Raw genomic sequence first — 24,977 nt, forward strand, 5'->3', positions numbered from 1 at the left:
CCCTCTCTGCTTTCATTTTTCCAGCAGTCAAATGCTTTTTGGTTTAGTCATCCTTCTGGCCACTACCTATTCCCTAACACCCTTTTATAAAAACTGTTGACAGCAAGCATCATCTTAAGAAGAGGAATTCCTCCTTCTCCCTCAAACACAAAGGAATGCTTCTTTGTGCATTGTAGAAGTCATATTCTAAAATGGATGGGGAACCTGTAGCCTTCCACGTATTAATGACCTCCAGTTCCCATTAGTCCCAGCCAGCATCACCAGGAGTGAGGAATGATGGGAGTTACAGTTCACCAACCTCTGAAGGAGCACAGGTTCCCTGCCCCAATCTACATGCAAAGTACTCTTCAGAACTATTTTGCTTACTCATATACAAATTACAGTTGGCTGAAACTAATATGATTAACTGACTTGAGGGTCCTTTAATTTGATGATAGTCTTACTTCCAATCCCATAGTTTCAGTGTGAGAACTAAACATTACCTTTAATTGCTTCTCTGAAATCAATTAGGATTGAAATGGTAGCAGGACCATGCCTTACAGGTAATGTGATATTTTACAGAACTTGTGGATTTTGTTTCCCCATATTTTGGCTGGATGCACTCCTTTGCCCTGGAATACAACAAGACTGCTAATTGACTTGCAGAATCGCAACCATTATGTTTTAAATGAACCACACAAGCCTCTGTTCCAACTATTAACCAGCATTAGCATGATTATGGAAATAATTAGTAGATCTCTAAAGAAAATGCTCTTTTCTTTTGGCCTGAACATGGCCTTGAAAGTTAATGAAGCTTTCCCTAGAAAGTAGCAGAAGTGTAGGTTGCAGTTTTAGTAAAACACAGAAATCTGAAATGTCATCTGAATGTTTGGTTTGTAGGTGGCTTTATGTAATAGGAAACATAATTTGTACAGTATTGCCTCAAAAATTACTTCTGTGTTAAGTTACACTTACCTGATTTTTGTATTCGGATTCTTGACTGCATGTAAGTTGAAGGTGATTAGTTTAAAGTTCCCCTAAAAAAAACTTGTTGAATTCATAATAGGTAATGAGTCGAAGCATTCATGGAAAAGAAGCTGCACACAAAAAAAATGTGCATCCTCCTTCTCATAGATTTTATTTGTATTTAGTTATCAGACCACCACAAAAGTTTTCTCTATATTTTTAGCACAACAAATGGCAGTCCACAGAAAACCCATTTGCCGTTTTGTCTGATTCAGTGGAAAATAGTGAAGCAAATTGAGTTGTGGATGAGGCCAACTCAATTCCCACCCCCAGCCCCCAGGTGAACAGCTCAGTGTCAAACTTCAACACTCGGTTTCACACATACATCCCTCCTCACGAGAGCTGCCTCTCTTTTCTCCATACCACTAATGACTCTTCTTCCTTCTGTTGTGACCATTTCCTTTTCATTCAGAACATGGCAGGAAAAGGTCCAAAAGATGGCTGCTGAACAGTTCTGTGTAGCAGGTGAAAGAAATTGATATTTTTGCTTATTTCTGTGGGTTTGACCAGTTCTGAGATCTGTTACGGATACGTTGGCCAAGAAGGCGAATAATTCTGGAGCTTCTACAGATGCTGTCCACTCTCCTTAAATAGAATAATGGGTTTCTGGACACTTTAGTCAACATGATGCCCAATTTTTCAAAGCTTCTACTGTTGCTGGACTGTCTTGCTAGAGCTTGTGATAGGCATGTATAGCACATGATCTACTAATTCACTGAATTAGCACGTGATCTACTAATTCATTTCATAAACCGCCTGCTTGCTTGGGATTGGAAAAATAGGATGGGGCTTGTCAAGCATCTGCGGGCCATAATTAGTAGTTAGTGGGCCACGTTCAGCTTGGTGGGTCATATATTCTGTAGACCTGGCTTGTAATGTTTCCTTGGGGCATAGGATTTATTGGGATTCAGCCAGCTGAATACTTCCACCTGCAGGGGGCGGGAAACCTAGCTATGGTTGAGCACATCCATTCATTCCCAAGAATTAATCTTTTAAAAGGAGAAGTTCATTATGGGCTCTGCCCAGAGACTTCTTCGCTTGTAATGAATGTTCAATGTCTTTCCATACATATTCAATGCCTTTCCTCTGCAGAACTGAGCTAATGCGTATGCAAAACGTGAGGTCTGGAATGGTTTTCCCTTACATATTTTTCCGGTGTGTACATAAAAACTAGATGAAAATACGGTCCACATTAGTTCAGCATTTGACTTCCAGCAGCAGTTAACTAAGTATGTCTGGGAGCTTATGCGCAGGTCATAAATGCAATGACCATGTTACTTTTCCTCAGCATCTGATATAGCCTTTGTATGTTGAAGTTATGTTTAGCTTTGGAGGCTAATAGCTGTTGATAGTTCTATCCTTCATGAATCTGTCTCATATATATACCACCCTTGGGATTTGTTGTTATTTACCGGTAGTTGTTTAGTCATGTCCGACTCTTCGTGACCCCATGGACCAGAGCATGCCAGGCACTCCTGTCTTCCACTGCCTCCTGCAGTTTGGTCAAACTCATGTTGGTAGCTTCAAGAACACTGTCCAACCATCTCATCCTCTGTCATCCCCTTCTCCTTGTGCCCTCAATCTTTCCCAACATCAGAGTCTTTTCCAGGGAGTCTTCTCTTCTCATGAGGTGGCCAAAGTATTGGAGCCTCAGCTTCAGGATCTGTCCTTCCAGTGAGCACTCAGGGCTGATTTCCTTCAGAATGGATAGGTTTGATCTTCTTGCAGTCCACGGGACTCTTAAGAGTCTCCTCCAGCACCATAATTCAAAAGCATCAATTCTTCAGCAATCAGCCTTCTTTATGGTCCAGCTGTAGATAGGCACTGCTGAGCATCTTGGTGGACCACTTTATGATTTTTCTGTCTGTTTAGCAACTCTAATACAATGTTAAGGAATTCAAACTGCAATACAATAAAATGCAATATATAAGAAACAAGAAGCAATTTGGGCGCCATTTAGGGGGGGGGGGAGGTTGTTTTCAATCTGGATCTGCCTGTTACTCGGAAGTTAATTCCAACCGAGTTCAATGGGGTTTCCTCCCTAGTAAAACGTGCATGGATTGAGGATCTGAAAACTTTTTCTTTGTTTTCTTTTAAACCCAACATGTTTTGTTCAGGTTTTAGTTGCCTTGTTTAAAAGCATATCGTACATTAAAAGTACATTAATTTGAAATATGTATACTAGCCAGTTAGTTACGATGCTTTAAGTAGTGCATGTTAAAGTGTTACCTACCTCAGACTCTCACAGTGATGCTTAAAAGCAAAACAATTTTTGGAGTGGGATCACTGAATGACCCTTAAGTCTTGGGTTTGTGAACTGGATACTGAAAGTGGGTGTCTCTGCCAACAGTTGTATAGGCCTGTAATATGTGTTAATTGTGGTGCCAAAAAGATATATGAAGGAAAGGAGGTGTAGGGAGAATCCAGGGCTTGTCTGCAGAGTGGAAGGAAAGGAGGGTCTTTTTCTGCCTTCCCACTTCCAGCCACTCTCTGAAGACTGGAGAAGAGACTCGCTTAAGAATATTAGGGGGGTGGGCAAGGGAAGCATGGCTTTATTTTTTGCCGTCTTCAGATGCGGGTTAGACCAAGTGAAAAAAGAACATAAGAGTTTAGCTGCAGTTCATTCATTTTCAGCTTTGTATTCTTGTAATTAAAAAGTGCGCCTAGACATTCTGTTGCTGCGCCCATAACCTAGGTTTGAGGTGCCATCTAGCTCTTAGCTTTCATATCTCAGTTTCCAACACTGCCTCAGTATTGTGTGTTTTTTTGTTTTTGTTTTTCGTTTTAATGCTGAGTGGAAATGATACTGCAAACCTCCACTTTCCTTAATGAGAAGTGTTTCTATAAGGGCAAGGGCTGGTTAAATTTGCTCTTGCATACTTTAGGGAGGGATTTTGAAAAGGTGTGCACACACTGATACAGAAATACCTGCACAAATGCCCAGAATGGAAAAAGATGGGGGAGGGCAGGAGAGAAGAGTAACTGAGGGAGGGGACAAAGCAGCCAGCTCAACACACTTGTGCAAAATGACAAGTGGCAGAATAGCATCAAATATCCGAACAGGATAAGTAGAAGCTAACAAGCCAATCATATGTGGACATAAAAACCACGTCTGAACAATCCATTTGCTATAATCGGGCATGGTTAACACAATTGCATGTATTTAACATTGCAAAGACCACGTAAAACAGTGTAAGAATAATAATTATTTTATTATTTGTACCCTGCCCAACTGACCGGGTTGCCCCAGGTAAAAACCAGGAAAGGTGGAGTTAGAGAAAGGGAAGGGCGCGCACGAGTCTGTTCCTAGATCTCGTAAACATCAGCGCTAGGTTACTGAGCACACCTGAGTACAAAATCAGAAAGGCAGAAATCAGTATTCAAAAAAGAAGCTATCCTGTTTTGAGCCACATTCCTCTATTGTGACTGAGAGCAGCACAGCAACACCCGTGGCCTAGTTATACTGTAGACCCAGAGGGGTGTGTGATCTGGTTCTCTGGAAGTAACACATTTCTTTTGATCTTCAGACCACTCCCACTTTAAAGAGCAAATACAAAAAGATTTTGCAAAATAAATGTTTATTCCTTCTGCTGTCCTTCTCTGAAAACAATTTTGCTGTCTTTGTGTTTTCTTATAAACAAAGTCGGATCTTCTTTCTGCTTCTTTTATTTTATTTTATTTTTGAAGAGAAAGAAAAAAAACTCAGGCAAAATTCAAAGCTTCAAAAGGCACTTCCGTTCCAGACAATTTTGTTTTGAATTTGGGAACTGTCAAGGAGCTGTGGTTAGCTGCCCAGACTGCGTGCCGTTGCCTGGCATCGTTGCCTAGTAACATCATGCTATCGCTTTAGCACTCAGCTTAGAGTTAGAGTCTAATAATGAAAAGAAAGTTAGATGTGGTCATTTACATCGAAAGAAATTGGTGTCTGTCTGTGTGTCCAGTTGTTTGTGATTTTTTTAAATAGCTATTTGTTTCTTCTTCTAAACTCAGTTTTTCATCATGATAAACGGGTGAAAATGGGGTTGGGGTTGTTTTTTCTGCTATGCAGTGATAGTTTTTAATTTTTGTTCTCATCTTTTGCTTTCATTGTAGCAGGGATTGGGGTGTGCTTGTCACCTAGACCAGGCTTCCTCAGCCTCGGCCCTCCAGATGTTTTTGGCCTACAACTCCCATGACCCCTAGCTAGCATGACCAGTGGTCAGGGATGATGGGAATTGTAGTCTCAAAACATCTGGAGGGTCGAGGTTGAGGAAGCCTGACCTGGGCGTTTTGGTCCTGTCCCCCCACCAGTTTTGCCCAAATGTAGCCCTTTGAGATAAAAATTAAGAATTGCCTTTCCAGGAGTGCACTGACTCTTGTTTCCGTGGCTAGGTGTATCTCAGCCTATCGTTGTGTTTTTGGGTCTCAGTCTCATTTCTCCCCTGCCTCTTTCTTCATTTTTGGTGCTGAAATTCCATAAGCAGGTGAATGCTTCTGAGCACAATGATGACAGTTGCTGAAAAAGAAAAGATGTGGTAGAAAACATAAATGCATTGACTGGTCTGTTGAAAGTTGTGTACCCCCCCCCCCCGATTTGTTCCATAGCAAAACTTAAAAGGCACTATAAGTTGTTAGTAATTCTGAAGAGTTCTAAAAGAACAGAAGGAAACGTTTGAAGCTGAGGGGTGGAAAAACAACAGTCTTTGTTCTTTAAGCATCAAGGACCAGAATTGTGATTTCTGGAGAGAACCAATTTGGATGAAATCATAAAGGAGCTACCTGTGTCACGCAATATCCAAAACAGACATTCTTCACTTTGCATATTCATGATAATTGTGTTTGTTTGTTTTGGCTGTTCTTACAATAAAAGGGGGCAGTGTTTTTCAAACCATTGGGATCCCCTTCCCCTTCCGAACATACGCTGCCTTCTGGGGCTCCATGACAGTTACCTTTGCTGTGTGGAAATTTTAATGGCTAGGTATGTGCATTGATGTGAACACAACCCTGTGGACAGTGGTAAATACTCTGCTAAAGATTCTTTTTGCAGGAAGTCCCATTGGTCCCATTTTCTTGCCGGGTGATCCAAGGCATTAGAGCTGTGCACCTTTCCAGCTGTACTCCAGATCTCCTTGCGTAGAAGATTCCTGTATTGCAGGGGGCTGGGCTAGATGACCCTTGTGGTCCCTTCCAACTCTACAGTTCTCTGATTTTATGACCTCACATCCAGCAATTGTGTTGCAAGCTTAATTTTCAAGCTTAATTGCAGGTGGAGGGGAGTGAGAAAATGAAATAATAATAATAATAATAATAATAATAATAATAATAATAATAATTTATTATTTATAATAATTATTATTATTTTATTTATGCCCTGCCCTCCCCGGTCAAGACCAGTCTCGGGGTGGCTAACACTGAATATAAATACAGTAAAAACAAAACCAAAACAAAAAGGTTGATTAAAATATAAGTTAGAATATAGTTTAAAATGCAGCTTAAAATGCAGCCTCGTTTTAGTGGTAGCCTATAGATCAAAGCCACAAGGGAAGAAAACGTCAAACATTCACTGGGGCCAACTATCCATGCTGGTCCTACATGGGCCAGCAAAAAGAGCCGAAGGAAAATTTATATACAAATCCCATATAAGGGTTTCCATCAAAAATAAATAAATGAGAGGGGGGTTAGACTGAGTCAAGCCCAAAGGTCAGGCAGAACAGCTCCGTCTTGCAGGCCCTGCGGAAAGATGTCAAATCTTGCAGGGCCCTGATCTCCTGCGGTAGGACATTCTACCAGGTCGGGGCCAGAGCTGAAAAGGCCCTGGCCCTGGTTGAGGCCAATCTAACCTCTTTGGGGCTCTGGACTTCCAAAGTTTTATTATTTATGGACCTTAAGGTCCTCTGTGGGGCATACCAGGAGAGGCGGTCCCATAGGTACGAGGTACAAATGAATGAGTGTGTGTGTGTGTGTGTTTGAGCTTATGTGTGGGTAGCATTGCCCAGTTTTTGCATTGGTCTGGAACATTAACTATGAGGGAATGTGGCCCTTGAGCTGAAAGGTTTTCTCCTCCTGTCTTCAATAAGTATTATCCTTCTGGCTTCAGCCAATGTGCAAGTAGTTAGAGATCCAATACAGTGGTACCTCGGGTTACAAACAGCTCGAGTTACAACACTTCGGGTTACAGACTCCGCTAACCCGGAAGTACTTCGGGTTAAGAACTTTACCTCAGGATGAGAACAGAAATAGCGCGCTGGCGGCGCGCTGGCAGCGGGAGGCCCCATTAGCTAAAGTGGTACCTCAGGTTAAGAACAGTTTCAGGTTAAGAACGGACCTCTAGAACGAATTAAGGACGTAATAACCAGAGGTACCGCTGTAATCTTGCAGCAGTTGCAATGGAGAGCTAGATCACTGGGTAGGCCTTTGTGATATATCAATATATCGCCCAGAACCGGTATGAGGAGCAGACTGCGATGCTGGCTTCGCTCAGCAGTGTATCGCTGGTGAGACTGCCACCTCTCCTAAGTCTCTCTGCTAGAGATGCTTGCTGGAGGAAGTAATAGTTCCTGACTCCCTCTGAGGGCTTGTTCCTCCCTCTGCATTTTTTTTTTTTTTACTGCTCAGCTGAGGAGTGTGCAATTGCAATTGCTACACCCTTCAGCCAAGCAGTCAAAGAACCCCCCCCCATGGCTTTGCTGGAGATGGGGAGGGCTCCCAATCCCCAGCAAAGCCCTGCAAAGGACACCCCCCCCAGGAAAGAGAGGGAGAATCCTAAATGGATGTCCTCACTAATTGGGTGAGGACAAAAGGCACTTTGATGATCCATTGTCAACCCCTTTGACCAGAAGGTGTGATTTCAAAGCCCAGGAAGTGATTGCACAGGCAAAGATGCAAGCTTGGCTAGTAAGCAGAAGCCCATCAAGCTGTGAGTCACGCCTCCACATTAGGTTCACCTGTTTTTCCACTGGCTGTTTTAGCTGCAGATGATGCTGTTTGCTCTTTCCCACATATCAAGGTGCAAACAGGGTAGGCCATTTCTCCTGGTCCTTCGGCATCTCTGCCCAACCCCTTGCTCTTTTATTTTTGCTTTTTTTCAAAGGGGGAGTGATGTGTTCATGGCTCAAGTGTTCACAAGGGCTAACCCAGGGTTTCCCAAACTTGGGTCTCCAACTGCTGTTGGACTACCAACTCCCATTATCCCTAGCTAGCAGGACACAGTAGTCAGGGGTGATGGGAATTGTAGCCCAAAAGCAGCTGGACACCCGAGTCTGGGAAACCCTGGATTAACCAGTTCCTTTACGCTGCTTGACATCACTCCTGCCCTGAATCCAGCTTCGCCTGATTGGAAAGCTTGATCCTGGCACGGAGGAAGGACATCGTCCTTTGGACTCTAGAAAGCTGCCTGGCACTCTTGCTGCCAAGCAGCTTGTGAGCTTTATGAGAATGAGCCACCCGTCTCTTCCGATGGTAGTGAAACGCTGGGCAGGCTTTGGCAAACTGAACTCGGCAAAGGCAGCTCTCTGGTTGGCGCCATCCTTTCCCTCCCTTTGTTTGCTTTCGTTTTGTTTAGAGAGCGTAAGTTACACAGTTTGTGCGTGTAATTTCTTAGTCCACTGCATTGTAGTCCTATTTGTGGGTTTTATCTGAAGCCTTGCAAGGGCTTAACACAACCAGGATTAAGGGGATAATGCATTAGTTTACGGGATACTGGGAAATGAGCTGCAAAGGAAGCCGAACCCCATGCAGTGTGCAAGTCTGTAGTACCCTGCCTCTGCAAAAAATAAGATAAGTAAAGAATAAGACTCCAGTGCTAAGATTGCACCAGACTCCTGAGGCACCTCATTTATTTTCTGCTTCAACATTGGTAATTGCCTCCATCTCGTGCATACAGGAATTATGTTTATATTAAGGGAGGTTTTTTTTTTTTAAGAATGCGGAAGTATTAGTGCATTCCTAAGGAACGCAACTGCAGAGTGCAGAGGATGTGGGTGGCGCTGTGGTCTAAACCACTGAGCCTAGGGCTTGCCGATCAGAAGGTCGGCAGTTCGAATCCCCTCGACGGGGTGAGCTCCCATTGTTCGGACCCAGCTCCTGCCCACCTCGCAGTTCGAAAGCACATCAAGTGCAAGTAGATAAATAGGTACGGCTCCGGTGGGAAGGTAAACGGCGTTTCCGTGCACTGCTCTGGTTCGCCAGTAGCGGCTTAGCCGTGCTGGCCACATGACCCGGAAGCTGTCTGCGGACAAACGCCGGCTCCCTTGGCCAGTAACGCGAGATGAGCGTCACAACGGCAGAGTCATCCATGACTGGACCTAACGGTCAGGGGTACCTTTACCTTTAAGGAATGCAACTGCAGAGTTCCTTCATTTGGTCTTCTTCTGTTCCGTCTGGGAGCTGTAACAGGAGAGCATCCCCTTACGTCTGGTGTCAAATAATACGCAGCTGATATATCGTAGCAACTCTGGAAAGGGGATAGAGCGGGGCTGTCCTGTAGCAGGAGCTGGGCTTGCAGCATCACTGCTTGTGGTGAAATTGTTAAGCCAGTGGAATATTCACTGTACAAGCGGTGCTTCAGTGGTTCCTTTTTAAAATCAGGAATATATTCCCAGAACTTGCCAGTGTGTGTTCAGAAGATGCATCTCTTCTGCATTTGAAATGCAGTATTTTTAACAAGATACCACGGGACCACATGATTAACACTTGACAAACACAGATCTTGGGTTGGTTTGAGTCTTAAGAGGTGACAGCGTTCAAGGTGTGTACCAGTTTTTGCCATATGGCCTGTTACATCTTAAAGCTTAATTTTGCCATCTGCTACATAATGTTTACAAATACATTTTCGCTTGCTTGGGCTAGTACGGATTTTTCCTCATGTTTTAGCTCCCCGGGGTGTCTGCATATTGTGAACGTTATTCCATCATCTGCTTGCAAAAGGATATCAAGAAATTGTAGCTGTGAAGTAGTTCTGTGTGGTAGAGGTTAAGTGGTGAGATTACCTTAACTGATATGGCTGTTAATACAAGCACCTCACAGCTTTAATCCTTGTATTTAGTCTTTTATTTATGCCTGGCTCTAGTATGAATATTGTGGTAGCTCTATTGAGAGAAGACTTTATCTCCCTTTTTGACATATGTAACATGTGGAAAACAATGTATGTTCAGCTGACTAAAATGTGGAGTAGCAACAGTTTTCCTAGTTTTCCTCTCAGTCAACAGAAAATAACTCTTCTGTTTGGTTACCAGAAGAGATGCATAAGATACAAAAATTGCACCAAACATGCTTGTTTGTTTTTTAAGTTAAATCATGTAAATAGGGTGTCTGCATGGGTGGTTGTGTGGGGAAGGGGAAAATTGAGAAAACCACCTTCTCCCTCTTCTGTTCTCCAGCAGGAGCCTTTATTATAGTGCAATCTCTTCTATTCTGGATACAGCCCAGTTTTTTCATGAGTATGTGCATTATCTCCTAATGATAGCTTTAATATACGTGCCCTGGGGGATTTCGGTTTTACGAAATCTCGCAATCTGGCGTCTATATAGCACATGACAAAACAGCTGACAAACCACAAAATCCTGCCCTGTTTAAAGGGAGGGTGTACAAAGTCAACTCTGGTGTTCATTTTGAAGAATAATTGATATTCGTAACTTGGTTTCAGTTTAATTTTGAAGATGTGGCCACAAATTATGGTACTCGTTTGAATGTTTACTCCCCCATCTGCTGACAGGCTTCTCCGAGATAAAGCAAATATATTTGGAAGAGTGTGTGTGTGTGTGTGTGTGTGTGTGCTTTCTGGCATTGCTGAAGAATCTTCCTCACGTTTGAGAAAATCAGATTGTGCAGCAGCAACAGATGGCTGGATGAAAACAGAGTGTGTGACTAACTTGATCCACTGCTACCTTGTCATGTTTATTCTTACTTTGTAGTTTTTTAATAGTTTTGATTTGTTTAAGGTCTCTCCCCCCCCCCAATTTGTTAGCTGCTTTCTTTTGCTTGCAAGGTAATCGGGATATAAATTATTGCGTTTCTGTTTCTCGACGTGCCTTTTGGGGTGCTGTTTCCTTGCAAGTGGTTTTGGTGTTTCCCCCTAACGGTCCCATATCAATTTATGTTGCAGCTGGATCCCGGGCTTCTTATACCAGCCAGCATAGCCACTTGGGCTCCGAGCTAAGGGCACTGCAGTCTCCAGAGCACCACATAGATCCTATTTATGAAGACAGAGTATATCAGAAGCCCCCTATGAGGAGTCTCAGCCAGAGTCAAGGGGACCCTCTTCAACCAGCACATACAGGCACATATCGCACTAGCACAGGTAGGTGAAAACAACCTGCAGTCTCTTTCTACCCTCCCTCCCCTTCCTGTCTGGGTAGGTATGTTGCTTTAATTCATAAATTTCTGCGTTTTTGCTGTTCTGTTAGAAACACAGTAATCTGTGCATGCGATTAATGCAGCAAAAAATAATAACGTCTTTATTCCCCACCCCCACTTTCTCATAGTTTCTTTCTTGCACACTTACTTCTTCATTTTTGAGCTAAAGTATCATATGACGGCGCTCAGAAATCATACCTGGCTGCTGTACTTCCTTTCTTCGCTCAGGATGTATATTACTAAAAAAAAGGGACAGGGAGACTTTCTCCTATGATTAATAGGCCATTTAGAACCGGATAGCTCAATACAGGTGGGATGGTGAAGGGGGAATTAATTAGACATGGAACATACGTTCCATTCTCACTTCGTATGTGTATGCACATGCTCATTCATTCATTAATACTATATGTCACTCCATGTTAAAGTAGCAGTGTCTGTGGCTGCATTTCAATCAATCAGCTCCATTGATTCATCTGTAATGGTAACAGCGCATGACCATACATCCAATGTGTTGGTGTACAATTTTTAGTTGTGGGGAGGTTGTTTCAGCTGTGTGAAAATAGCTCTATATTTGGAAACCTGTGAACAGCAACCAAGTCAGTACTGGCAATTAATTTATGAAGGAACCCGCACACAGCATGCTCAGAACCAAAATACTCTTCAGACAGACACATCGAGAACAAACATTACTGCAGTGTTATTCATATTTATGGGATGTTTCATTTGCATTGTTGATCTTGTACAGAGAAGGAGTTAGTATTTCCTCAAATCAGAAAAAAGACCATTTGCATCGCCAGAAGACTGGCTTGATTTTGATTTAAGTCTTTTTATAGTCACATTTTGAATTATGGAGATTGCCTGCTTTCTTTGGGGGGTAATTTAATTTTGCATTCTCTGTGCACCCAGAAATGTCAGAGTCAACCAAATATGAAGGAACTAGCTGCTTAATTTGATATAAACAGGAGGGTCAGTAAAGAAGCACTAAGGTGCTGGTAGTAATGACTGCTAACAGGGTATAAAAAAGAACAAGACTTGGAAAGGAGTTGTGCTTATGGCCATGACGAGCAGATATGCTAAAACTATAATTAGATTGCAAAGTGAGTAAGTAGTTAACGAGAGGAGTAAGGATGGCTTTGTGTTTGCAGGGCTAAACTGGACTGATTGAAACTTGGTTTATAATCTGTAGATTTGCATTGGGTGGTGTCCTTTATGCAGAAACATTAAAAAGAAAGGATACAATAAAGGAGGGAACTGTTTGCCTAAAATTGGCCAATGTTGCATTCATTTTTCAAATTATTATTGTAATTTTTGGAAGGTTGTAGGCTGTGGTACAGATGCAAGGTGTTCCCCTGCTATCGATTCAAATCCCTTTATGGGAAATTTGCCATCCACATTTTCAATTCTGCGCTGTAGATACTGTTAATACCAAATTAAGCAGCAGTCTTGACTTCACTCCTGCCAATGAGCAAACGAACGCAACATATACTGTATTTTTCGCTCCATGAGACGCACTTTTTCCCTCCTAAAAAGTGAGGGGAAATGTTGGTGCATCTCATGGAGCGGAGGGAGAGCTGGTAAAATGCTGCGTGCAGCTCTTGCTTTGCTTGAGCGAGAGTCGCACACAGCGATCAGGCTCTGCCTCAGAAGGATCGCTGTACTTTGAGCTGGGAAGGAGGGATCCGCCCCTTCTTCTCTGCTCCCTGCACAGCGATCGGAGGCAGAGCCTGCTTTTGGGATCGGTGGGCAGCGCGGAGGTTGGTGGGGGAAGCAGTGGGGATGCTGCTGCCTCCTCCGCTCCCCCTGCAGCGCCCCCTCCCAGCCTTTTAGAGGAGGAAAACCAGAAAAATGTTTTTTTTCCTGGTTTCCCCCCTTTAAAATATAGGTGCGTCTCATGGTCCCGTGCATCTGATGGAGCGAAAAATACGGTACTTGTTTTTGTTAAACTACCCCAGCAAATTCTTTAAGCATATCCACAAACAAAGATCACTTCTGTCCACTAAAGGCAGCGGGAAAAGTTGGAGAGAGAAAGAGAGAAGTGAAGTGAAATGAAGTGAAGGATCTGTGCTATAGTGGTACAGTGGTACCTCGGGTTACATACGCTTCAGGTTACAGACTCCGCTAACCCAGAAATAACGCTTCAGTTTAAGAACTTTGCTTCAGGATAAGAACAGAAATCGTGCTCTGGCGGCACAGCTGCAGCAGGAGGTCCCATTAGCTAAGGTGGTGCTTCAGGTTAAGAACAGTTTCAGGTTAAGAACGGATCTCCGGAACGAATTAAGTACGTAACCAGAGGTACCACTTTCTTGTTTCTGTTGGGTGCCGGACAGCGACGATTCCTTCAAAACAAAATAGAAAATTATTTCCAGTAGCACCTTAGAGACCAACTGAGTTTGTTCTTGGTATGAGCTTTCGTCTTAAAAGCCACTCTGTTCCATTCTGCCATTCTTTAACAGTGCTTTGCCATTGTTTTCTGAGACTCTAGGCTTCCCTACATTGGTTTTTAATGCTTCAGAATGTACCGAAGTGTATCTCATCTCCTTGTACACCACCTTGTGGGGGATATCCTCTAAAACAGATGGCATAGATACTTTCAACTAAATACTGCTTCCAGTATTCTGCCAGTTTTATAGTATTGATTTCATACATAAACTGAATTTTCTTCTGTGCTCAGGAACACAGGAGCCTCTAGAATCCTATAGGTTGAGAAAAACCTATAGAATATGAGTGTAAAACCTAGAGAATATGAGTGTAATCTACCCAGGGTAAAGCTGATTTACCCATTTTATCAGTTGCCTTATTATGGTGTTTGAAGACACTTAAGTATTCAGGATTTCTATTTCTACATGTTCCAATGAGCTTTGTGTTGACAGACTACACAATTTCTACAGACTTTTAGAACTGGAAGAAACGAAGAATTAGTTTTAGCAGCAGCGGCAGCAGCGTTCCTTCTTTAAAAAACAAAATGTTGTGGATGATAAAAGCCACACAGGATTTTTGTTGAAGAGGCAGTGCCTGGCTGGAAAATTCTGGACATGAACATTTCTGAAAACTCAAAATTTTGAAGAAATCAAAAAGAAGATATTTTCAAACAAAATTCAGTTTAGACGCTTAAAAGGAAAGCTTCACTTAGGAACAGAAAATGTCAGTCATTGGACCTGTTTATGCATCTCTCCCTATGACTTGATCTGACAAGGATTGTGTTTCTAAAATGCTGGTCTTCTTTTTCAAGTATTCATTTTTGTTTGCTGCTTGCTATGAAATACTTGACAAAACCAGTTGCTGACCAGGGCCATATTGCTTTTGCTTTTTTTGGTTCAGACAATAATCAAATCCTGCTCTTCTGATAATTAGCTTGATGCTTTCTCTTTGATTATAGTATATGGACATGGAATGTTGTTAGTCTCCTTTGTGAAGTACTTGTCAAAAATGTACTTTGAAAAGTGGGCTATAAATAACGCATTCTGAATTGGTACGTCGGGAGTAAATTATTGAGCCCAAGATGTATATGTTTTAGCTGGGGCCATCACTTGATTAAGGGAATATTAGATTATTAATTGTAGATTATAAATCCTTGGGGAGGTCACTTCAGTGCTGCACACCCATGTCTTAGAAGAGGTGTTCCATTTTATTGAGAGAATCAGGGGATGCCTTTTCTAACACTGTTACTCCCACCCATAGGTTTTGTAAGACTGCAGTCTTTAACAATGTCTACTCAGAAGTAAATCCCATTGGATTCAATTGGCTTACTCCCAGGGAAGTGTCATTAGGATTGCAACCTCAGGGAGCAGTCCTAAGAATGGGGAAAGTCGGCATAATTTGTGCCAGTTTAAGTTAAGCCAAACTCCATTGAGCAGTCGGGTTACTGTTGACTGAGTCAGCTTAAGCCTAGTTAGGGGGAAAGCAAGCCTTTAACATAGAGTTTGACTTGCATCGCTCTTTTAGTTAGCTTTAATTCTGCCAGTTTGCCAGGACATATGAACAAGCTGAACAGAGTTAGGATCCAGTGTAATTGACCCCTGCCCGGTCCAAGCATGCTCCCATAACACCCATTTCTCAGAGTTTACACCAGTGTAAGTTCACCAGTCTTGGCTCAGCTGGCTGAGCCAGGATGATGGGAGTTGCACCCCTGTATATTTAGCTGAGCCAGGGTTGGGTAACTGATGAATCTGCTTCTTGAGCCAGCTTGGCTTCTTGTGTCTACTTGGAAGGGAGCACAACTGAGTTCAGAGGAACTTACTCCCAGAAAAGTATGTTTAGGATTGCAGCCTAGCTCTGTTAACTGATTAATTGAATGTAGATTGCTGCCCTAGTTTCAGTCAGATACCTTTTAAACACCGTTTTTTGGTGTTTGAAAGAAGATGTTTGATTAAATTTTGAAATGCTTGATGAATATAACAATCAGATAAATAGGTAATATCCCAGTAATCCCGTGAAAACGAGGCCTCTGATTGTCAGACGTGTCTCCTGTTTCTATGAAAGATAAAAGCCAAGTTAGGTTCGTCCTCCATCTTCCTTGCTCCTCTTCTTTGGTGGGATAAGATGACAAAGAATAGCTTTAAAGCAAATAAAAGGAAAGATAAGGTAATGCATTGCAATTGAAATCTTAGAGGGAATAAAATGACAGGCAGCATGTCTCTGCTTGTTGCAGGTTTTAGAAACTGAAAAAATCCACAGCTGAGATGTTAAGGAACATGGGAGTAGCTCTTTAAAGACAAGGATAAAATGACCTGTCAAGAGGAAGAGACAGGGTGGGGGAAGGAACGGGAAATAGTAAAACTGCTTGAATTGTATTGTGCCCTTAGTTCGCCATTGGTTATTTCGAATCAGGTTTCTTTTTAAGACATAGAATGATATGGAAAACCAATAAATTCTTAAGACATAGAATGGAATATCCCAATGCAAAGTATATAAACCGGAGGCAGCGGGGGTGGGAGGGAGAGGTAATTTAGATGTTGATGCACTGTTTTTGATGGACATACGTTTTTGTTAAGGATTCTTTCGAATGAGATGTGATGTGCTAGAGTGATGCGGAAGAAACTCATTGTACAGATTAATTACTGGTATAATTTGTTCTTTTTGTTCTTTTTGAAATTTCAATGCCACCGTTTAATTTCCACAAATTGTGTAGGTGTTATAGTGTGTTCTGCAGCTTTTGTTTCATTAGCGCATTTAATTAAAACTTGATTTTTGTGAGCATCCTAGTGTGTCTTAAAAAGACGGCATGCATCTTTTATCCACTTAGCTGGCCTACAAAGATAATCATGCAAGTAAATTCAGTTTCCTTTCTTTAAGTTCACATTGCTGCCTTTAGAGAGCAGGGAAGCTGATTCTTTTCCCATGTGCCCTCATTCCCTTTCTCTATGTGTACAAACCAGGGGGCATTCAGGGTGTTGGTGTGGGTGTCTTTACCCTAAGCAAAGGTGTTCATCCCTTGGCTAGTTGCACATTAAGAATGGCTTAAGGACTCCACAGCCATGTGGAACAGCGCATCAAACAATAGCATCTTATAACAAATTACAGAATGCATGCACATTTTGGATAACACAGTGTCAACACAGAGATTAAAAGCCCAGCACTGGAAATGCAGTGAGTAAACCTGAGTGTGAACACAGCTGTAGTATAGCTAAATGCCTGGTTGCCATAAGGAGAGTAGCACGCAACTCCTGCCAGAACAATGTTTCCACCCACTTTATGCTTATGGCTGCTGCTACACGGCGGATTTCATATCCCTTTGCCAAATTTTAAAATGTTAAGAAAAAAAGTGTGTTTCTCTCATTAGATTGTGTGTGGCACACCAGATCCCAGTTTCGTTGCATATTAATGCATTAATGGAGATCTCCCTGCTCCATGATAGATGTACTTAGAGCTTTAAACCTGTTGACTAATTTCTACATTTACTATATTTTCCAATGAATCCAGGTGCCAAAATATTATTATTTTCTCCTATAAAAGCTACTTGACAGTTTGTGTAATGGTCCAAATTTTGTCCCATAGGCTGTTGAATGTAGTTTGCTAATGTGAGTCAAAGAAACAACGAAGAATCTTTTAGCGCCTTAAAGACTTAACAGATTTTTTTTTTTTTTGTAACATAAGCTTCTGTGGATTAGAATTAACTTTGCAAGAAGTTTGAAGTTGACAGGTGTACATACACATGGGTGTAGAAGGAAATACTGTACCTCTGAGGTATGGCTGGCACTCGTTCATTTTCAGTGCTAACGTAAAACATAATTGTTCTCTGAAACATCTGTTGAATGTTGATTTAGTCAGCCACATACAGGAAGGAGCCGGCCTCTCTGTGGTGTAAAATATAGTTTTAGCAATTGTTGAATAATTGCTGTTTTAATTATGGTATCCTTAAAATCTGTTCCTGTTTGTTCTGAAAAAAAAAAAGAATTTGATGAGCATTTCTGTTTTGAGATTTAGGTTATTGTAACCCACCCCGGGATCAGTAACTATGAAGGGTGGGCTAGAAATTTTATAAAATGAACAATTGCGTCAAAATGGCAAAGGATAGTCTTCAGATTTAATTAATGCTTAAATGTAGGCAAAGTAGGCACAGAGACCATTCATAATGGCACAATAGCTCAGTCTTTAGAGCATGAGACTCTTAATTTTAAATTTTAAGCTTTTACGAGCTATGCTCCCTCTGCAGATGAAAGAGTCCTAGGGGGTATTAGCAAGCTCAATTTGTTTGTTGGCAGATTCCTTCTCGGTGACCAATTATCCCCGCAGCAAGGTTTTCAAGATACATTGCCCCCCTGAGCTCAAGAGCAAAGCCCATGTATAGGGTGGGCAGGCAGTGCTGTTATCCCACTGACTGCACTGCTGGCGCTCTGCCCAGCCAGTTTAACTATCCCAGAGGCAGACCAGAGTGAAGTCTTGCTCCTTCTGGTCTGCTGCTGAAACCTTGCCCATCAGAGGGGCCCTCATTGGCTAATTTGCATTCGAAGTTTAGGTGGGGTACCCCGTCATCCTGCATGACCAGCCACGAAAGAGGCGGGGTCTGCCTTCCCCCCTGCCCAGGGAGATGTGCCGGGCCACAACTGTCACCACAAAGAAGGGGTAATCAGTCTTTCCCTCCTATCCAACCCCTCTACCCCAGGCTCTTTTATAGCTTCATAGCAGGCACCCCACAACCCAAGTCGCCTCTCCCCAATACTGTTGGTTACTAGGGTTTTGACCAGTGCAATCCCTTTCTCCATCCCACCCCCCTTTCTCATCTCCTCAGCTGATGTTTAGCTGTGATTCACAGTTGGCAAAGGACTTGTCAAACCATTCCGCACTCTCTTTCTTTCTTTCTCTCCCTCCCTCCCTCTCTCTCTCTCTCTGTGTGTGTTTGCAAACACATAGTTTTCAGTGTACCTGTAGACTACCCTAGTGCAGAAATCTCAGTGGGTGGGTGGTCCAACTTTGCTGCTCTAATGATAGACATGGATCACCAGTTATTATTTACATTATTATTTTATTTCTTAATGACATTTGTATATTGCCTGAAACATAAAGTTCTTACAGCTTACAGTAAATGTGAAAATAATTGAAATACGAACCAAAACGTAGAAATGTTGAAAGGGGAGGGGAGGTACACAAGGCTTCTGTCAGTGTGTATGATGTTTGTTAAGATTAAATACCTGATATCACCTATGTGGGCTAATATTACTTTATATCATTGCATTCTTTTTGAATGTCTACTAACCAACAAATTTTCGGTACTGCACCATCATAACCATTGTCATAATTAACAACTACATTCTGTAGTTCAGCTTGCTGTTCCATATACACCCAAATGAAAATTGCATGAAGAAAAGGAATATCAAATCCAAACTAGAATAGATTGAAATGCCGTTCTTAATTTCAAGGTGAAGATGTTTAAAATGTGCTTGAATCCTAATTGGTATATGGTATTTCTAAAAGTCACAAGGAATATTCAGGAAACATTGACATGAAGTGTACCTCTCAAGTCCATTCCAGCTCTTTAATGAAATAGCAGTTCTCATTTGATTGGATTGATATGCATCTCCTAAATGCATATTTTCAAGAGAAATGGCAAACACAATTATAAAAGAGTTGAACAATGAGAAATGTCACCTCCAGTGTTCTGTTGATGCTGACAGTAACAAGACAATACGTATACTTTTGCTTACCCATTTTACTTACCTTGTAATTATGAAATATTTGTCCTAATAAAATGGAGGTTGTGCCCGTTTGAAGGTCATAAAGTCATATGATTTTCTCTGTAACTTGGAAAGAAGAAAAAACACATGGATGTTACCTTGATTTCCTAATTTGGGATGACTATTCATTAAGGGCAAAACTAGTTCAGTGGACCTGAATCGCTGCTGAATATTTAAAAATAATTGGTGAGGAGGGCAGAAGTAAAGAAGATTAACTTCCCTTGCTTGCTGCATCTCCCTTGTACGCTTGCTCCCCAGCTGTTTTTCCTCTCTACTGCCAGCAACACTTCTCTGTTGGAAGAAAAGTTGCTGAAGGAGGTGAGTTTAAGGAAGAGATGTTTGGCAGGGAAAGGTTTAGCCAGCCTTCCTTCATCCCTCCAAACCAACGGCCTCATTTCATTACAGTTTGCATTTGTCAGGAACTTGGGTTCCTAATCCTGGGTCCTTCGCCAAAGGTTCAGTCTCTTTGTAAGGTTAATATGAACAGAACGGAGGAAACTACTGGGAAACCTCTAAGATATTTGATCAGACTTCACTCTTTTCCCTCCCCTCCCCTCCCCTCCCCTCCCCTCCCCTCCCCTCCCCTCCCCTCCCCTCCCCTTTGTTGTACTTGTGGTTTGGCCTCCCGGAGAGCTTGTTGTGCAGTGGTAGGTCAATGGCAGGGTGAGTGGCAACAACTACAATCCTGTGAACATTTACTTTGAAATAAGCCTCATGCATTGAATGGGATTTCTTTTGAAGTCAGAATACACATAATTTCAGCCTTGGTTAATTACAGTTTTTAAAAAGTTTAAGAAGATTTAAACAGTGCAGAATGTATGCTAGCCTGTTATTTTAAGACCACCATATCAAACCCACCGAGAACCAATATAATTGGGCTTTTTTCTTTCAACGATGACCTTTTTTAATTACAAATGTTGTTACTCTATAAAGTACAATTGCATTTTGCATGGAGTTTACAGTCCAGGCATGGCACATCTATGCAAAAACACCAAGCAGGTCCCTTTCAGTGTGCAGGCTGTGGTGTGCTCTTATAAGATCTTGTGGGACCATCCAAGTTCCCACAAGATATTGGGAGAGCATCCCAGAGTCTGTACTCTAAGAGGGACTTGCCCGGTAAACAAGGCAGAGAGCTTAAAAGCTCTTTCTGCACCAGGAAAACCAAGTGCAAAAATAGCTTCTATGCTCTCCTCCCTGCGTTCATTTAATCTGCACAGTTTCAGCTTGCTAGCTTTCAACCATGCAAGGTTGAAATTGCACTAGTTAATGGCGCATAAGACATAATCGTACTGTAGTGACAAAAAGCTGACCACTATAGAAAGAAAAGAAACTCCTAGGATTTGGCCCGTATTTGGAATAAATTTAGATTTTGCCTTAAACGTCTTTACTTGGAAAATGAGTGTAATAAAAGACCGAGTGTTATTTCACTAATTTGAAAAATAAGCAGATCCTTGATTACATTGTGGCTGTTAATAACCACCAATGGGTTACATTTCACTTCTAATGCAGGCAGATAATCTGAATACGGTGTTGGGACATTTGAAGGTTTGATATGGAAAAACATTGTTAATGCAATTCATATGCATTGTTTTCACTATTCCTGTATAATCTTAGCATGAAGAAGAAGGTGGCAGGTGATCTGCATGGGGCTACAGTTCCTAGGTAGCAGTGTTCCAAGTTTGGCAGCTGATAAAGTAGCACCGTGATGCCTAGGGGTTTTTGTTTGTGTACGTACTTACCTGTGGCTAGTATTCTTGAATATGCTATAAAGCAGTTAATCTTCAGGCTAGTAAATGTGATGCTTCATTTAAAGCTTTTCATTTGAATTGTATTTCATGATGATTTCAGGAATGACAATGTTCTTTTTTTCTCGTTCTTTTCAAACCCCTGTTTATATGTGTGTATTTTTTTCCTCTGCCTAGACCTGGTTAACCATTTCTGTGAACAGGTCCTCAATTTTTTACTTTGTCCCTACTTTCCTGTCGTAGCCCCATCTTCCCCTGGTGTCGACTCCGTACCCTTACAGCGCACAGGCAGTCAACACGGCTCACAGAATGCAACAGCGACCTTCCAGAGGGCCAGCTATGCAGCCGGCCCAGCCTCCAATTACGCAGACCCCTACCGACAGCTGCAGTATTGTCCTTCTGTTGAATCACCATACAGCAAATCTGGACCAGCCATCCCACCTGAGGGAACCTTGGCTAGGTCACCTTCAATTGATAGCATTCAGAAAGATCCCAGGTGGGTAAAACCTTACTTCTATCTACAGCTGTATGAAGTCATAAAGAGGTTTGCAGTGGCAACCGGTTTCATATTTTACAAGTGTGTTGTGTTGTGTTGTTTTATTTAATCAGATAAGCCAACCGGTCGCTTGAGGTTCTTGCTTTGACTGCTGTTTGGTTAGCACTTTTGCAACAGAGTTGCCTCTTTAACAACGAAAATCAGAAAAGTGTTTTGGTGTTCCTCTGTGAAATCTTGTGTGAAAATACTTTTTTTCAAGCACATTGCATGCATTTGATCTAATAATTAAAGGAGATTGTATTACTATTTTTGGATTATTTTAATGATTTCCCATTAACAAAGAAAATTACTGTTTGGGTGTCTGTAAAGATTAATACTTTTATATATATATAAAAGCTACCAGTTCAGCTGGAGTAAAGAGAGTAAGAATGTTTCTGTTGTCATAGGGACATTTAATTCAGTGTATAAATGTTTGAGCTGGGATTACTGAAGTATATGCAAAAGACCCTTATTCAAAAAGAATGTGACTGATTTACTTCCATTGGCAGGTGGTGTGACTTTCATGGTTTTTATGCAGAACAAATATTCAAAAACTCAACATGCAGGGGTTAAAAAAAGGCGCATTCACTATAAAAACCCCAATGCATTCAAAGTTTTAAACTTTGATGGCAAATTCAGTAGACTAGTAGCTTGTGTTTCTACTTGGAATTTGAAAAAGTTGCGTTTCATAGCTTACGATAAAATTTCACCTCTGTTTGCTCTTGATGTCTCTCATGTTCGGTTTGTGAATGGATCAGTGTTTAACAGTTCAGACACATAATTATTAGCCGTGTTTCGGCATTCAGTTGAACGTGGGTAAAATTAAACTGTAGGTGGAGTAAGAGTGTACATGCAATCCAGTCCCCAGCACCCCATGTTTCTCTTCTGAATTTTGCATGGAGTTTGAGGTGGAGTTTTCATGTATGCCCCTGCCCTGTCCTCATGTCCATGTGAATGCCTGAACACAGGTATGGGCTCAGTATTGTTTAACATGCATCTTTGCATGCAGGAGAAATCTTCTTGACAATTAACAGCTTTTCTGTATTGTAAGAAAATTGTAAACTGCCTTGTGCATAGTGATATAGAAAGGCGGTATATGAATTAAAAGTGAAAAATGAAAATATTTTGGACATTAGAGAGAGAATAATAATGGCTGCAATGGATAGAGAGCAATGCGCACATCATCTTAGGGCATTGTTATATAAAAAAGGTCAGTCTCTCTGTACTATTTTCCTTGTTTTATTTTACAGTGTTTCTTGATATGTTGCATATTTCTCCTAATTTTTGCATAGATCTTCCTTTCCTTGTAACTTTTTTATGTTGCGCATAAAACTCTTTCCATAAAGAACTACTTCTTGTAAGTAATAATACAATGTGCTAAAGTTTATGAAACTTAATTTGCACAATTGCGCAGATACACAAGACCTTTTGAAAAAAGGTTGTGGCTAACACATATTTGTAACACCACTTTGAAAGATCCTTGTTATATTTTGTGCTTTGGCAAAGTTTTACCTACATTAACAGCTAAGAGAGGTTTGGCATTGATTCAGATAGTTCTTGTCTCTTCTGTTGTTTTAAAGGCTGTTTATTTGTTGACATGAAACCCTTACGTGATCACTTTATAGTTTTTATGTTGTGAAGTATTTGTGTGACCAACGCTTTATGTATAAAATTCAGTCCTTGCTGTGTTTTGTTAAGTCTCTAAGGGGAGAGGAGAGAAATACATTTGTAAAAAAAAAAAACAGTGTATATTACCCACCACTTCATTATTTTTCATAGGAAAAATGGAATTCATTATGATAAGCAGCAATTAACACCTTTATTGCCAAGAAAGTGACGTGAGATTAAAATATGGAGCGAAAGGCGTTGCTTTTTAAGATAAACCGAGATGTTCCTAGGGAGCCCTTAAAATGTATCTGTTTTATGTTCTTTTTGGTTTATAGGGAAATAATATGGGAGATCATTATGAGATCAACTAGAACATAAATTGTAGCATGTCTCCTACTTGCTTAATTTTAAAACAGTATGCTAGGAGGATTCAAGTAGACATAAATAATGGCGAAACAGGTCGTTGTGGGAGGAGGCGTGTAACGGATCTGCCCTTAGGCAGGATATGGTCAGAAACGCCCAGCGTGTGAAGAGTTAAGATTCCATCTGTTTGAGTGGCAGTTCGCTCGCAGGAGGCGGGTCTTTTCGCCCTTTAAAAGGAGGGAGCGGCAGTTGGTCAGGAGGGAGAAAGAGGGAGTGAGTGGTGACTGAGGGAGAGAGGGTTAGAGACCAGGATAGTGGTGGGTAGGTTAGGCTAGGTCGAAGGTTTAGTATGTTATACTGATTAGTAAACCTTTTATGCTGTTATGAAACTACGTTTAAACTTTTGATTCTCTGAAACCGTTATGCTCTAAAAAGAAAATAAAGACTAGTTTTTCTTGCTATAAGTCAGTCGTCGTCAATTTTTGGGTCCAGCGGGTTATAAACTGTTCATGAAGAGGTGAACCCAGGGTAGAGACCAAACTGTCCTGTGGGGTGTTAGTTTGTGTCTTAGGGGTTTCACTCAGGAGGGGCTAGCGGGCTGAAACATTGTGTATGCCACTGAGTTGCTAAAAGGGTTTAGCAGACTGCTACAGTGAGGGATCTAGAGAGAGAGAGACCCTGCGGCTGTAGGCAATAAGGTGTTTAACCCATGAAGCCCAGAGCAAGGATTATAAACGGCCGCGGCAGCTGGACAAAGACACTCCGGTTACTAAGATACTCCCGTTTTGTAACTACCAGGGAGTTAACTCCATTGACGGACCTCCGAGGGACAGGTGGGGTGGCTAATTTAGTCTGACCCAGAACACCTGAGCATAAATAAATAAATAAACAAACAAACAAACTTTGTAACGGGAGGGGAGTATGAAAGGGAGGTTTGTTGCAAGGTGGTTTTCCTCTGTGGCTTTTGGGTCCCTGCTACTTTTCTGCTCTTGCCCATCATGTCCTTCAGAGACTGACCGATTTGGCAGAACAAGGCTGCACCAACCTTAAAATAGCCTTTTTGCAATTAACAGCTATTCGCTGCATCTTTCTTTCTTCCCCCAGGGTAGATATTTCTTATGCTGTCACTTGTTCTTAATGCTGTAGAGACTGCACAGCTTTACAGGCACCTATCAGTACTTATCCAGTCACTGAATGCTAGAAGGAATTTGGCACCGT

The 24,977-nt window shown here is 41.6% G+C and overlaps 1 protein-coding gene across 1 annotated transcript in view; it reads left to right on the forward strand.

Moving 5' to 3' along the window:
* CTNND2 (catenin delta 2) overlaps nucleotides 1-24,977 on the forward strand; it is a 481,608-nt gene that overhangs the window by 268,229 nt on the left and 188,402 nt on the right. The window contains 2 exon segments of the mRNA XM_033154385.1: nucleotides 11,087-11,281; nucleotides 21,497-21,749. Coding sequence (XP_033010276.1) covers nucleotides 11,087-11,281; nucleotides 21,497-21,749 — 448 coding nt within the window.

Source organism: Lacerta agilis, chromosome 7 (assembly GCF_009819535.1).
Source record: "Lacerta agilis isolate rLacAgi1 chromosome 7, rLacAgi1.pri, whole genome shotgun sequence".
In the NCBI taxonomy this organism is placed as follows: domain Eukaryota; kingdom Metazoa; phylum Chordata; class Lepidosauria; order Squamata; family Lacertidae; genus Lacerta; species Lacerta agilis.